The sequence below is a fragment of the Erythrolamprus reginae genome, chromosome 2 (assembly GCF_031021105.1).
Source record: "Erythrolamprus reginae isolate rEryReg1 chromosome 2, rEryReg1.hap1, whole genome shotgun sequence".
Lineage (NCBI taxonomy): Eukaryota > Metazoa > Chordata > Lepidosauria > Squamata > Dipsadidae > Erythrolamprus > Erythrolamprus reginae.
The window spans coordinates 249841580-249856041 of NC_091951.1; the positions used below are offsets into that span (position 1 = coordinate 249841580).

Sequence of the window (14462 nt, forward strand, 5' to 3'; positions counted from 1 at the left end):
TTGTGCTCGATCCTGCACTCGTGTTCCAGAGCCGTGGAGCTGTGCACAATTAGGCATTTTGGAGCAGCCCACCACTCCTTTCAGTTTTCCTCCACTTTGTGTGGTTGTTCAGAGGACATGTGTGGTTAAACACATTGGACCAGAATACCTACGGGACGGCCTTTTGCCGCACGAATCCCAGTGGATGATAAGATCCCACAGAGTTGGCCTTCTCTGGGTCCCGTCGACTAAATAATGTCGTCTGGCGGGACCTAGGGGAAGAGCCTTCTCTATGGTGGCCCCGGCCCTCTGGAATCAACTCCCCCGAGATTCGAATTGCCCCCACCTTCCTTGCCTTCCACAAGATGTTGAAGACCCATCTATGCCACCAAGCATGGGGGGATTAACTTCTCCCCCATCTTTCTGATTTAAGCATATGAGATTGGTGTGACTGTTTTAGAATTGCTAGTTTTTAATAATAATGGTTTTTTAATATAGTTTTATATTGGATTTGTATTCTATTGTACTACTATTGCTGTCGTGAGCTGCTTTGAGTTCTCGGAGAGGGGCGGCATACAAATCTAATAAATTATTATTATTATTATTATTATTATTATTATTATTATTATTATTTATTAAAGACAAAAAAGAAAATGGCTTTTGGCTTCCAAGTAATGAAGCAATGCTATCTAAGTAAGAAGAAGCAGCCCTTGAGTGGGTCTTTTCTGCAATGGCCACCATGCTGTTTTGTTCGAATACAATGCAACAAGATTGAACTTGTGAAAGAAACTGATTTGAGCACCTGAGTGGAAAGTTGGGATATACTCCCAACTATATAAATCAATCAATCGTGAAAAAAATCCAGGTCTTTAATGCTAAAAAATAAACGATTCCCCAGGACAGAGTCAAAAAGCAACAAAATGGGTTTTTTTTAAAGGCATATAAAATTGTGTGTACTTCTCTGTGTGAGAGAATGATGACATTTTGTATGTGATCAGTGAGAGGATAAACAAATGTGCCTTCAGACAGCTGTCTAAACTGTAAAGGAAACGTTGCAGTTGTTATGAAAGTGGAAGGACAGTACAGAACATGCCTAATATAGCAGAACACTTGCCTTGCGCTAGACAAGAGATAAGACTTATGCAATGCCTTTGAGAATGGCAAAGGATTGTATAAATAAAAAGGAGAAGATTTCCAAAATAGTTCTCCTTTGGTTTTAAAGGTAGCATTCTGAATTTCAAGAAACCGAAAAGAGCTGAAGTATTGAGTACTTTGGCAGTATGTGCAAAATGAATTTCCTAAATTCATCCAATGGATTAGACCAGGAGACAGCAACCTTAAACACTCAGAAAGCCATTTGGGTCCATTTCCCACATAAAAGAAAACACCGGGAGCCACAAAACTCTTCCGTGCCTGACTATTTCCTGTGCAGCCACAAACTAGCATATATAGTGAATTAAAGATTCCGCTTTCTTCTGAAACTTTTCTTTTCTTGGATTTACCCATGGTTGGTCTACCAGGGGTCAAAAAACTTAATAAATTGCCCATTTGTGGTTGTCACACATTGGCAATTGTGATGTGATATTTTGAGTGAGTAGAAGCCGCAGCAGAGGGATGAAAGAGTCACATATGGCTCCAGAGCCATTGGTTGCTGACTAGATTAAACCTGAGCTAGATTCAACTACTACTTACTCTGTTTCAGTGGAATCAAATCTGAATAATGATAAAAAGATACACACAGCATATATTATATACTTATTGAAAAAAAACTTTATTAGTGGCTTAGCATGTAGTGTATTTTTAAACTTTCTAACAGCCGGATCTGTTTTATTATACAAGTTACATAAGTAAAGACGAATGGGCTCACTGATATTTATTTCATTATGAAATTAATATAGCATTTTTTGTTAGATGAACCTTTTAGGATTCCTGTATTTCCTTTGGTAGGATCAGCCATACTTCACTTTAATTTTAACTTAGTCACTTTGTACATTACTAAATAGTCTATCTTTTTGACATTGCTATATTTTGTTCTTAGAAATCTACCTACTCTATCCAAATAAACATGACACTAGCTCAAATCTATTATCCTTCATTTGAAAGCATTTGATTGATTTGATTGAACAAGAGTTCTAAGCAAATTTTGTTATCTAAGCAGGTTTTCAACATAGAAGAGGACTTCTGCAAGTTGCTATTATTCATAATGGTCCCAAATTCTCCTAAAAAACCCTCAGCCTTCAGTGTAAACATTTTTATATTTTATCTTAAGAATTTACAGTTACAAAGAGAAATGTTATATTTAAAAAAACACTTTTTCATTCTTAAGACTAATTCGTTGGATTTAACTACTGTCAAATATTTATTTCATGGCGTTCTGTGTAAAAACTGTGAATGGGTTTTGCACTTTGAGTCAGGAAACAGTTGGGTGTAAGAAAAATTACATAAAAGACGATGCTCCAAATTTCTCATTCTTAAATAGTAAAATTAGAGTGCTATTTCAATTACTAAAGGGTACTATAAAAATAGCCATTCAGTTTCAGGTCCAACATTCCTTCGCTTTCTCCAACATCTTACAGTTGCCTGTAAGAGGTGCTGCAAGACCAGTTCTTCCACATTATAAAATATTTTCACTCTGGGTGGTAGATTAGCATAGACAGTAGTGCATCCAATACCCACAGATCTGCTACCCATGTCATATATTTCATTATAACCAAGGCACAGAGTGCTGTAGATGTTGCTCTAAAAAGCAACTGTGGAGAAATGCATTGTGAGATTGTGTCTACGGAAACTATCTTTTACAGACAGCTGCAGTAATCACCTCAGTTCACATAGCTCTGAGAAATCCTCAGATATTTTTTTACAGACCATTTGGCCGATGAATGAGTGGCAGAAGCCGTGCAGAAGAGAATGATGGAGAGAATCCTAGTTTATCTTCCACCTCAAGAAGCAAGTCTTAGTCCTGCTGCTGCCTAATTAGGTAGCAAGTCTTACTAGGATGTCCCTGGGCAGCTGTCAATCTCTCTTTCTTCACTTACACTCTAGCATTTGGACAAACTGATGACCATGCCATAGATTTTGTTTGAAAACACCAAGAAAAATGGGAAGAGTTTGATGTTACCACCCTCACATGCAGAACCCTTTAGCAAAGAAAAGATAATCCCCCAAACAATTACATTTGATCACCAGGATATAGATTGCTTCTCAGTCATTCGTTTTTGGGACTGTGGCATCAACCTACCCTAAAATCTGGGACAGATCTTAAAATCTGGCAAATAAGTTGCAGCTCTCATTATAAAAAAACCCCTTGATTTAAGACAACAAAGAAATGCCCTTTTGATCTGATCTTTTAGGTTCTTTCTATTTGACATTACAATATTTGGCCACAAGAAAATTTGATTTTTGTTGCAATTTATAATCATACTTCTGCTCTTCATTAATGACAATTAAAATTTCAGGGACGAAATAGTCAGACAACGACACTTTTATATCCCACTGATTTCAGTGTGAGGATTAAATGCATCTGCATATACACAACATGCTTCCAAACACTAATAAAACACAAGGTATAAACAGTTATTTCTTTCTGTTATTCTGTTATAGTTCTCACTGTTATTGGCATTTTAATGTAAGTTAAAATTGTTTCATTCTTTGCCCAGAAAATGTGTGTCCCAAAGTGAAGTGACGGGAGATGGATTATTAAACTGCAATGCATTTGAGGTGAGGGGAAAAGACAACGCTTTAGGCCCTAAATGAAAAGGCAATGGAGCACTTATAAAGCTTAAAGAGGCAGAAATGATTTGTGTTAGGATGCCATAAAAGCATCAGGTGATGAATGGCTAATTGGGTGACCTAAATGACTTGTCCAAATATTTTTTCAGCTCCCAAAGTGAGCTGCTTATACTTTTAAAAAAAGGAATAAGGGGAAAAAAAGCTATCCTATGGGATTTTTGTGGGCTGGGCACTGATGAATAAGCACTACAACCCATTAGTGAATATGAAGAACTTGTAAAACTTGTTGTTTTCTTTGCTTCCAAGTCTTTCAACAATGTTGTCAATAGATTCACAACTAGGCATTCACCTAGCACTAAATTTCTCTTAGTGGGATTTTGTTCAGACCACTGAGTGATCACTGCTGTGTACACCAGCCAAAATGGTGTGATTCAGTGAGGAGGCGGAGCGGTCAGAGCCTTCGGTGGGTCCATTGGCACTCTCACTGCGCTGACAGCAAAGAATCTGCTTGAAGGTGGCACTCATTTCTTTGTCGCGGTAAGAGTAGATGATGGGGTTCATGGCAGAGTTGAATTCTGCGAGCAGCAAGAAGAACTTTTCATAGGCTAGAACATCACACTGTGGGCAGCAAACATCAAGAAGAAGCAGAACTAACCCTGGAGTCCAGCAGATTATAAAAGCACCTGGAAAATAAAAATAAAAATACATTTGATCTTCTATACATTATATAATTATTATAACTGTTACATAATAATAGTTACATTTTATATAATTAGTATACTAATATTCATCCATGTAAAGAAAAAACCTTTGGAAACAACTGTGGGAAAATTCAATGGAACATGATAAAACTGCCTCCTGGATGAAAGATACTCAAAAATAAGCAACATAAAACAAAATGGAGAATATTGTAATAATAACTGATATGGTTTCACAATAAATAACTGGAGCGCAGCTGCCCTGGATAAACTGCATGGATACTGGTTAAAACATTTAACCAACCTGTATGGCCGCTCAATTCAATGAAATGCTTAAAATGCAATAAGCAAAGAATGGTTAATAGCTGGCGGAACTTAATTGATAATGAAAGATCCAGAAAAGGGCAGTGAACCAAGCAATTATCACCCAATTACTTGTCTGCCAACAACATTCAAACCTTTTACAAAGAGTACTGGCAAATTCAATATTCAATCATCTGATGAAAAAAAGTTTGTACCCAGTAGAACAAAAAAGAAATTACAAAAAATCAAGAGGAACAAAAGATTAGCTGCTCATTGACAAAATGGTACCAAAAAAATTCAAAACAAAGAAGAGCAAATTTAAATATGGCATGGATAATTACAAGAAGGCATTTAACACATTGCCCCACAGCTGGATTAACGCATCTCTGGAAAATTTTGGAATCAGCAAAAATATTTGTACATTTTTGAAAGTCAATATGCAAAAAAGGAAAACAGTTCTAACAGCAAATGGGGAGAACACTGGCAAAGTTAATATCTGATGAAGAATCTTCCAAGGGGATTCACTTTCGCCACTACTATTCAACATTGCATTAATTCCACGGACAATAATGCTAAGAAGCACAAAACTGGAATACCAAATCTCAAGCCAACGTGGCAAGATAAACCATCCACTATACATCAATGACTTAAAACTGTATATGAAAAGCCCGACTGAACTTGAATCAATACTCAACACAGTTCATCGGTGACATCAGAATTAATTTTGCACTTGAAAAATGTGCTATAGTATCCATACAGCAAGGAAAAATGGGAAAAATAGAAGGAATAGACCTGGGAAATGGAAGCATGGTGAAAGCATTAGCAAAGGGTGTGGGATACCTAGGCATATTGGAAACAGATAACATCTTGAATGGAAAAGTCAAAGAGTCAACACAAAAGGAATATATCAAGAGGGTCTGCAAAATATTAAAATCAAAGCTTAATGCTGGAAACATAATTAAAGCATTAATACATGGGCAGTGATATGCTATCCAGGTCTTATCATCAACTGGACTGTGGCTGAACTGGAAAGCCTGAACCAAAAAACAGTGTAAACTCTTGAATATGTACCACGCTTTACATCCACAAAGTAACACTGATATGTTGTATCTGCCAAAAAGAGGGCTATTGCAAATCTATCAAACTGTAGAAGAAGAAAAATGAAGTTTGAATGATTATGTGAACCAAAGCATAGAAAGATTGCTGCAGGTTGCGAAAACAGACAACGTTTATAGGTTATGACCTATAAAGCCCTTCATGGCATTGGACCAGGATATCTGCAAGACCGCCTTCTGCCGCACGAATCCCAGTGTTGGCCTTCTCCGGGTCCTGTCAACAAAACAATGTCGTTTGGCAGGACCCAGGGGAAGAGCCTTTTCTGTGGTGGCTCCGACCCTCTGGAACCAGCTCCCCCCAGAGATTAGGATTGCCCCCACCCTCCTTGCCTTTCGTAAACTGAAATTGAAACAGCTCCCCCTTGCCCATGTAGTTTTTGTGTATGATTTGATTGTGTGTTGTTTTTTATATATTGGGGTTTCTTTTTTGGACTTTTTAATCTAAAACTATAATTTAGATTTTTAAATATTAGATTTGTTACTATGTAGAATAGAATAGAATAGAATAGAATTTTTATTGGCCAAGTGTGATTGGACACACAAGGAATTTGTCTTGGTGCATGTGCTCTGTACTGTTTTTTACCATTGTTGTGAGCCACCCTGAGTCTGCGGAGAGGGGCGGCATATAAATCCAATAAATCTAATCTAATCTAATTATAAAAACAACAGAAAAAAAGGCAGAATATAAGGAAAAACAGTTGGATGACGGATTAAATGGATGGAAAACCAAAGCTCTTCATGGACAGCACTTGAGAAACATTGAAGGAAAACATGATAACAACTTGACATGGGCATGGCTTAAGAGAGGAACTCTCAAGAAAGAAACAGAAGATTGAATACGTGCTGCTCAAGAACAAGCATAGAAATTAATGCTATGAAAGCAGATACAAAAATCCACTGACAATTCAAACTGCCGACTTTGCAATGACAAAGTTGAAACTGTTTCACACTTAATGTATGAGTGCAGCAAAATCATGCAAACTGATTACAAAGCTAGGGATGATCGAATTGCTAAATTAATCTACTGGTCATTATGTAGAAAATACAACATACATCTACAGTGATCCCCCGGGTATTGCGATCCCGATCATTGCGAAATGGCTATATGGCGATTTTGCAACCCGGAAGTAAAAACACCATCTGCGCATGCGCGCCCTTTTTTCTATGGGCACGCATGCGTAGATGGCGCCGGGCAGATCAGCTGCTGGGCGGCTTCCCTAGGTCTTCCCCCTCTTGCTGGCGGGAGGGCGAGCGGCAGGCATCAGCGAGGAGTTTCCCCACCGCCCACGCAAACTCCTCGCTGCCGCTCGCCCGCCCTTCGCCCGCCCACGCCGTTCATTCTCGCCGCTTCCCAGCTGAGTCCTGAAGTGAATTGGCTTCAGGACTCAGCTGGGAAGCGCGAGCGAGCGGCGCCAGCGAACGGCTTGTCCGCCGCCTGCCTGCCTGCTCGCCCGCCGCTCGCCCGCCCTTCGCCCGCCCACGCCGTTCGCTCCCCCTCTTGCTGGCGGGAGGGCGAGAAGCCCCCCCAGCACCCGCTCGCCCGCCCTTCGCCGCTCGCCCGCCCTTCGCCCGGCCACCCGCCGTTCGCTCGCTGCTCGCCTGGCCACCCGGGTTCGGGGGGTGCTGGCAAGCCCCCCATGCCAGCGGCGACGTTTTAAAACAGCCGCGCGGCTTCCCAATGAGTCCCGAAGACAAACGCGGAAGTTCGCCTTTGACGTTTGTCTTCAGGACTCAGTTGGGAAGCCGCGCGGCTGTTTTAAAACGTCGCCGCCGGCATGGGGGGCTTCCTAGCAGCCCCCCAAACCCGGGTTGGGGGTCCGGGGGGTGCTGGCAAGCCCCCCATGCCGGCGGTGACGTTTTAAAACAGCCGCGTGGCTTCCCAATGAGTCCCGAAGACAAACGCGGAAGTTCGCCTTTGACGTTTGTCTTCGGGACTCAGTTGGGAAGCCACGCGGCTGTTTTAAAACGTCACCGCCGGCATGGGGGGCTTCCTAACAGCCCCCCAAACCCGGGTTGGGGGTCCGGGGGGTGCTGGCAAGCCCCCCATGCCGGCGGCGACGTTTTAAAACAGCCACGCGGCTTCCCAACTGAGTCCCGAAGACAAACGTCAAAGGCGAACTTCCGCGTTTGTCTTCGGGACTCATTGGGAAGCCGCGTGGCTGTTTTAAAACGTCGCCGCCGGCATGGGGGGCTCCTCGCTAGCGCTGCGGAAGTAAAAACACCATCTGCGCATGCGCAGATGGTGTTTTTACTTCCGCAGCGCTGCTTCGCGAAAACCCGATCATTGCTAGGGGTCCTGGAATGGAACCCTCGCAATGATCGGGGGATCACTGTATTTGAAAAATCATGGGAGCACAAAGTGGAAAAAATGAGACGGTGAAGATTTTGTGGGACTTTTGAATACAGACTATCATCATTTGGAACACATCACACCAGATATCGCAGTTGTCGAAAACTGAAATATACAATTTATTGATATTGTGGTAACAGGAGATGCGAGACTCAAAGAAAAAGAACTGGAAAAAAATATGAAATATCAGGACCTGGCCATCGAAACTACATGGCTATGGATGAAACATGTAACAGTGATATCAGTGAAGGGCTACCAAAATTTTTACTACCACACTGTGGGAGGTGGCTTATGCCCAGCATTTTCTTTCTTTTTTTTAAAAAAAAATACTTTATTAACTTTCACAAAAAAGACAAACAGACATACATAAATTTAACATTTAGTTGGGGTTACAATTACCCCACTTATCTTAGAAGTCTATTTTAATACAGAAAAGGAATATACTAATAATTCATAAAATCAACATACTACTTTAAATGAAAAGAATAATTTTATTTTATATAATTCAAATGTTCTAACTAGAAAATAAAAAGAGAAAAAATTGTTCTAGTATATTTAAACATTTCCATATCATTTAAGTTTTATTTTTCTTTTTATTAATCCATATACAGTGGAACCCCGACATAAGAGCTGCTCGACTTAAGAGCTACTCGAGATAAGAGCTGGGAGAGGAGAGACATTTTTTTATTTTATTTTATTTATTACTTGGATTTGTATGCCGCCCCTCTCCGCGATACGAGCCGAGAAGAGCCGGGCTGGCTTACTTTCCTTCCTTCCCGTGCTGATGCAGAGCCACTCGAACAAAGCGTCGCGCCCCTCTGATGCTTTCGGCGGCTTCCGAAGCGACGCTGGGCTCTTTTGCCGCCAAAAGCGTCAGGGGGGCGTGACGCTTTGTTCAAGTGGCTCTGCATCAGCGCGGGAAGGAAGGAAAGTAAGCCAGCCCGGCTCTTCTCGGCTCGTATCCCGGCACTTGGTGAGTGGAGAGGCGGTCGCCTCCCCTGCCGCCCCACTCTGGGGGTCCTTGGCTTCTGCTGGGGGTGGGGGGATCCGAACGCTGTTTTGAATTTCACATTCCGAGTGGCCCAAACGCCAAAGGCGAACTTCCGCACCTCAGGAGTTAGCTCGCAAACGGCGCGGCTGTTTTAAAACATAGCTGCCGGCCTGGGGGGGGGAGAGGGAAAGGGGGGAGAGGGGGGAGAGAAAGAGAGAGGGAGAGAAAGAGAGAGGGAAAGGGGGGGAGAGGGGGGAGAGAAAGAGAGAGGGATAGAAAGAGAGAGAGAGAGAGAGTGAGAGATGCTCAGTGAGCCTTTCTTTGAAGTTGCCTTTCTTTCTTTCTTTCTCTCTCTCTTTCTTTTTCTCTCTTGCTCTCTTGCTCTCTTGCTCTTTCATTCTTTTTTCTTTCTTTCTCTTTCTTTCTTTCTCTTTCTTTCTTTCTTTCTCTCTCTTTCTTTCTCTCCTTCCTTCCCTCCTTCCATTTCTTTCATTCTCCCTCTCTATTTTTATTTCTCTTTCATTTTCTTTCTTTCTCTCTTGCTTGCTTTCTTTCTTGCTCTTTTTCTTTCTCTCTTTTACCTTCCCTTCCTCTATTTCTTGCTTTCCTTTTCCTTCCTCCCTTCTTTCCTCCCTCTACAGGATTGGGTGGCAGTGAAGTTACTCTCCCCTTTCATAAGTTTCCTTGCTTCCTTCCTCTGTTCCTGTCCCTTCACCCTTTCTTTCTTCCTTCCTTTCTTTCTTTCTTTCTTCCTTTCTTTCTTTCCTTCCTTTCCTCCCTCCGTTTCTTGCTTTCCTTTTCCTTCCTCCCTTCTTTCCTCCCTCTACAGGATTGGGTGGCAGTGAAGTTGAATAAATAACTACAGTTTAATGAATAAAAATAAAAGTTTGCCATGTTGATTGTTTTGGGTAAAAAGAGGAAGGGAAGGAAAGCTCTCAGCTTATCATCTTATTAATAAGTAAAGTTACATTTATTCTTGCAATGTCTTTTTGCATAATTTAGACTAACTTTGTGAGTTTTTTGAGGGCTGGAACCAATTAAAATTATTTACATTAATTCCTATGGGGAAAAGTCGTTCGAGATAAGAGCTGCTCGACTTAAGAGCGCAGGTCCGGAACGAATTAAACTCGTATCTCGAGGTACCACTGTATAAACTTTATTCCAAATAATATAAAATTCTGATTCTTCTTGATTGTTCAACCATCTTGTCATCATATCAATTTCTGCACAATCTAAATTTTTCTTTATTACTTCATCTTCCTTGGGAGTATCTTCTCCCTTCCAGTTTTGTGCATAAACTATCCTGGCCGCTGTTAAAATATGAATAATTAAATAAAGAATATCTTTCTTGTATTTCTGCTTCGTTATACCTAATAGATAAAATTCTGGGGTTTTTTCTATATCCTGTAGTATAATTTTTTAAATCCATTTTTCTATCATTTTCCAATATAATTTAGCTTTATGACAAGTCCACCATTGGTGATAATATGAGCCTATTTCTTGTTTGCATTTCCAACCCTTTGGGGACATGTTGGGGAACATCTTGGCAATTCTATTTGGTGAGAGATGCCTATAGAACATCTTAATTTGATTTTCTTTTAATGAAACTGATTTTGTCATTTTCCAATTTGATATCCAAACTGTCTCCCAAGTGCCCTGCCTTTTCTTTCAACATCTTTCAATGCAAATTGGGTGCTCTGGGGTGGAGCTCCATTTTTGCTATGCCACTGCATTCCCTCCGTCCGGGCAGTAGCCCACCCCTGAGTGATACTCATTGTCATTGGGGCACTTGGTACATGTCCAAGAATTTTACAAAACACATCAAGAAAATGCTACTCGAAATATTATATATGTAAAGAAGATACTCAGTTGATACCTAGGACACTGGCAGCAACCCATAACAACCATCAGCACAAGTCAATGATATTTGTGACACATTTTTAAATGTTCAGTTGACTGAGTTTCATGTTTAACGAATAAAAGAGATAATAATAATGTAAGATAGCGAATAACAATAGCACTTAGATTTATATACTACTTCGTGGTGCTCTACAGCCTCTCTATGCAGTTTACAGAGTCAGCATATTGCCCCCAATAATCCAGCTCCTCATTTTACTGACTTTGGAAGGATGGAAGGCTGAGTCGTTAACCTTCAGCCATTCAGGATCGAACTGCTGGCAATCAGCAGAGTCAGCGGGCAGTACTTCATTCTAACAAATGTGCTACCACAGCTCTAAAAAACTAAATCTAGTGGTACCTCTACCTAAGAATGCCTCTACTTAAGCCCGGTTCTAGATAAGAACTGGGTGTTCAATTTTTTTTTTGCCTCTTCTTAAGAACCATTTTTACTTAAGAACCAGAGCCCGAAAAAATTTCGCAGGAAATTTGAGAGCGGCATGAAGGCCCGGCCAGTTTCTGCCATTCTCCCTTTAATCCCGGCCATCTCAGGCTTTTCTGGGCTGCCAGAGGAGCCTTTTTGTGGTGTTTAAAGAGACTTTGGCAGTCCAGAACGAACGAAGCATTTTCCTTTCTCTGGGCGCTTGGAGAGGGAATAAACCTCTTTCAGTGCCCAGTGAAAAGAAACACTCCCTTCGCTCTGGGCAGCCCAGAATGAACAGAGCGTTTTCCTTTCTCTGGGTGCTTGGAGAGGGAATAAACCACTTTGCTGTGGTGATTCCCTCACGCTGCCTCCCATACACCCGGTGTGAGGTTGCCTCCCAGAGCATCTGGGCGCGGAAAGACAAAAGGGGGCCCTTCGCCCTGGCCGGATCAACTCGGCTTCAGCCAAACTGAGGAGTCACCACTGTGAAGGAAAGGCACCGGCTACAAAGCAAGCGAGGGAGAGGAGAGGGGAGCTTTTCAGCATGGGAAGAAAGAGGAAGCAGGTAGCAGCAGCAGCCACCTTTTGGTCAAAGGAGTGGGAGGTTCCCCCCTCTTGCCCACCTGAGTTTCTCTCTCGGGTGCAGTGTATGGGAGGCACGTGCTCCTCCTCGCCACCTCAGAGACCCTCTTTTTTAAAAAAACCTTAAAGTCTTGGATTTTTTTTATTCCTTTGGCAGCGACTGTCCTCCTTCTCTTCCTCCTCCTCCTCCTCTCACCCAAATTCCGAGCTTTTATTTCTTTGCTAATGGGTTTGCATGCATTATTTGCTTTTACATTGATTCCTATGGGAAAAATTGCTTCTACTTAAGAACCTGATCACAGAACAAATTAAGTTCTTAAGTAGAGGTACCACTGTATATACATTTTACTTTCAGACAATAAACTTGTTGGAAACAACTCCAGGATAAGAAAAAGTCCAAAATAGAAAAGCGAACTATAAATATTCAAATAGTGCATTGCACCACCATGGCTCAAAATGCTATATAATATTGTCTAGATATTATATATTCTATCATACACTTTTGTGAAGGAGCTTTGTGGCATGTGCAAGTTTTATTCACATTTATCCATTGAAAGTGTCTGCAAACTGGACTAGGCTTAATTAGTTTAATCCAGAGGTGGGCTGCTAAGGTGGAAAGGTGACGTGTGCTTGTCCCCATGGCTCTGAGTGCTAGCGGAGTCCAGCGCAATTCTGCTATTGCACCTGGGCAGGTAGCAAAATGGTGTCCGTGCGCAATTTCGCTACCTGTCCATGTGCAGTAACAGAATTGCGCTGGACTCCGCTAGCACTCAGAGCCATGGGGGCGAGCACATGTCACTGTTCCACCTTAGCAGCCCACCTCTGGTTTAATCTATGAGGTTGCTAGGAATCAGAAAGAATTTGCAAGGGGATGAATCTAGATTTATTCCTCTATATATTATAGTGGATCTCAGTGTTTTGGTTTGCTTTCTATATATATACAGTATATATATATATATATATATATATATATATATATATATATGTATGTATGTATGTATGTATGTATGTATGTATGTATGTATATGTGTATATATGTATATGTATATGTGTATATATATATATATATATATATATATATATATGTATATATATGTATGTGTATATGTATGTGTATATGTATGTGTATATATGTATATATGTATATATGTATGTGTATGTGTATGTGTATGGGATCTTTATTTTCAAAGAATAAGACATACAACCACCTACTTATTTGTGAATCTGAATTAACTTTAGCAGATTAACTGATCACATTGCAAAATTTTTAAAAGTAACTAATACAATGAGTGGATTGAATATATGTTTTGAAGCAATTGATTCTGCAACTGAGCATTATTATTATAAAGTTTCTATACTGTACCTTGTTCCTGATAACTACATACCTCAATGGGAGTATCATAACTCCCAAACAGAAACACCAAGATTGTCTGTAATTGATAATCTGTGCATTGAGGGCAGATATTGGCCCCTTGTACATCTGCTGAAAAGCACAAATGATCCTGTTGGCAGCTTCTTAAATCTAATATAACTTTCCTTCAATAGCTCCAGTTCATTTGAGGAATTATCAACAGGTGTGATGTTTCCACCCAGACATATTTCAAATCACCTTTTCTCCTTCAAATCCTGTTCACGGTTAACTCTTGAAAAGTATAGATGCCTTAGTTTGCAAGAAATTTGTATGCCTGGTGTATTTTATCCTTTTTGTAACATCTAAATGGCTCTTCTTTCCTTCTTATCCAGTTGTTGCTTTGTATCCCCACACCACCATCAAGTTTGTCTGTTTATTATATCAATTTATATTCCTGCACAAGTCTAATTCATGACTTTGAACTACTAAGAGTATACAAACAACACACATAAGCTGCAGCTGAGGTTAAAAAAAAATCAAACTCCACAACAACAACAAATCGGTATAAGTGTTGTACTAGCTTTGTTATATAGCCAGATCTCTGGTATTTTGCTTTGGTATTTCTCTTCCCCTCCTTTTCAATGCTAGATTCATCTTTTACCCTTCTTTTGTGACAATAAGCACAGGCTCCATTGTTTCTTTTCTGGCAAATCATAATGCACATACATATAAAAGGAGCTGAATTCACATGCCATGTCATAATGCAGTTTTCATCATTTGCCCTCCCATAAGCCACCCCTTACAGATGCCCATAGTCAGAGCTAATATAAAAGTCACTTTAGTCATATGAATTTAGAGCCAAGGGCTTAAGCTACAACTTAACAAACTCTATTTGAACAATTCATAGTGATTTTGTTCCTCCTTGTAGGATGGCTGTTTAAAGTAATTCAGATAACAGCCTAAGATATATAAATATCCATATCTTGAACCCCACTATTGTTTATTTAGGTATCTGAAAATGATGAGAACGAAGAAAGCAAGATT

The 14462-nt window shown here is 40.5% G+C and overlaps 1 protein-coding gene across 1 annotated transcript in view; it reads right to left on the bottom strand.

The window, feature by feature from the left end:
* Window positions 1-1731: 1731 nt before the first annotated feature.
* LPAR1 (lysophosphatidic acid receptor 1) overlaps window positions 1732-14462 on the bottom strand; it is a 91647-nt gene continuing 78916 nt past the window's right edge. The window contains exon 4 of the mRNA XM_070742447.1: window positions 1732-4391. Coding sequence (XP_070598548.1) covers window positions 4090-4391 — 302 coding nt within the window. The 3' untranslated portion in view covers window positions 1732-4089. The remainder of the gene's footprint in view (window positions 4392-14462) is intronic.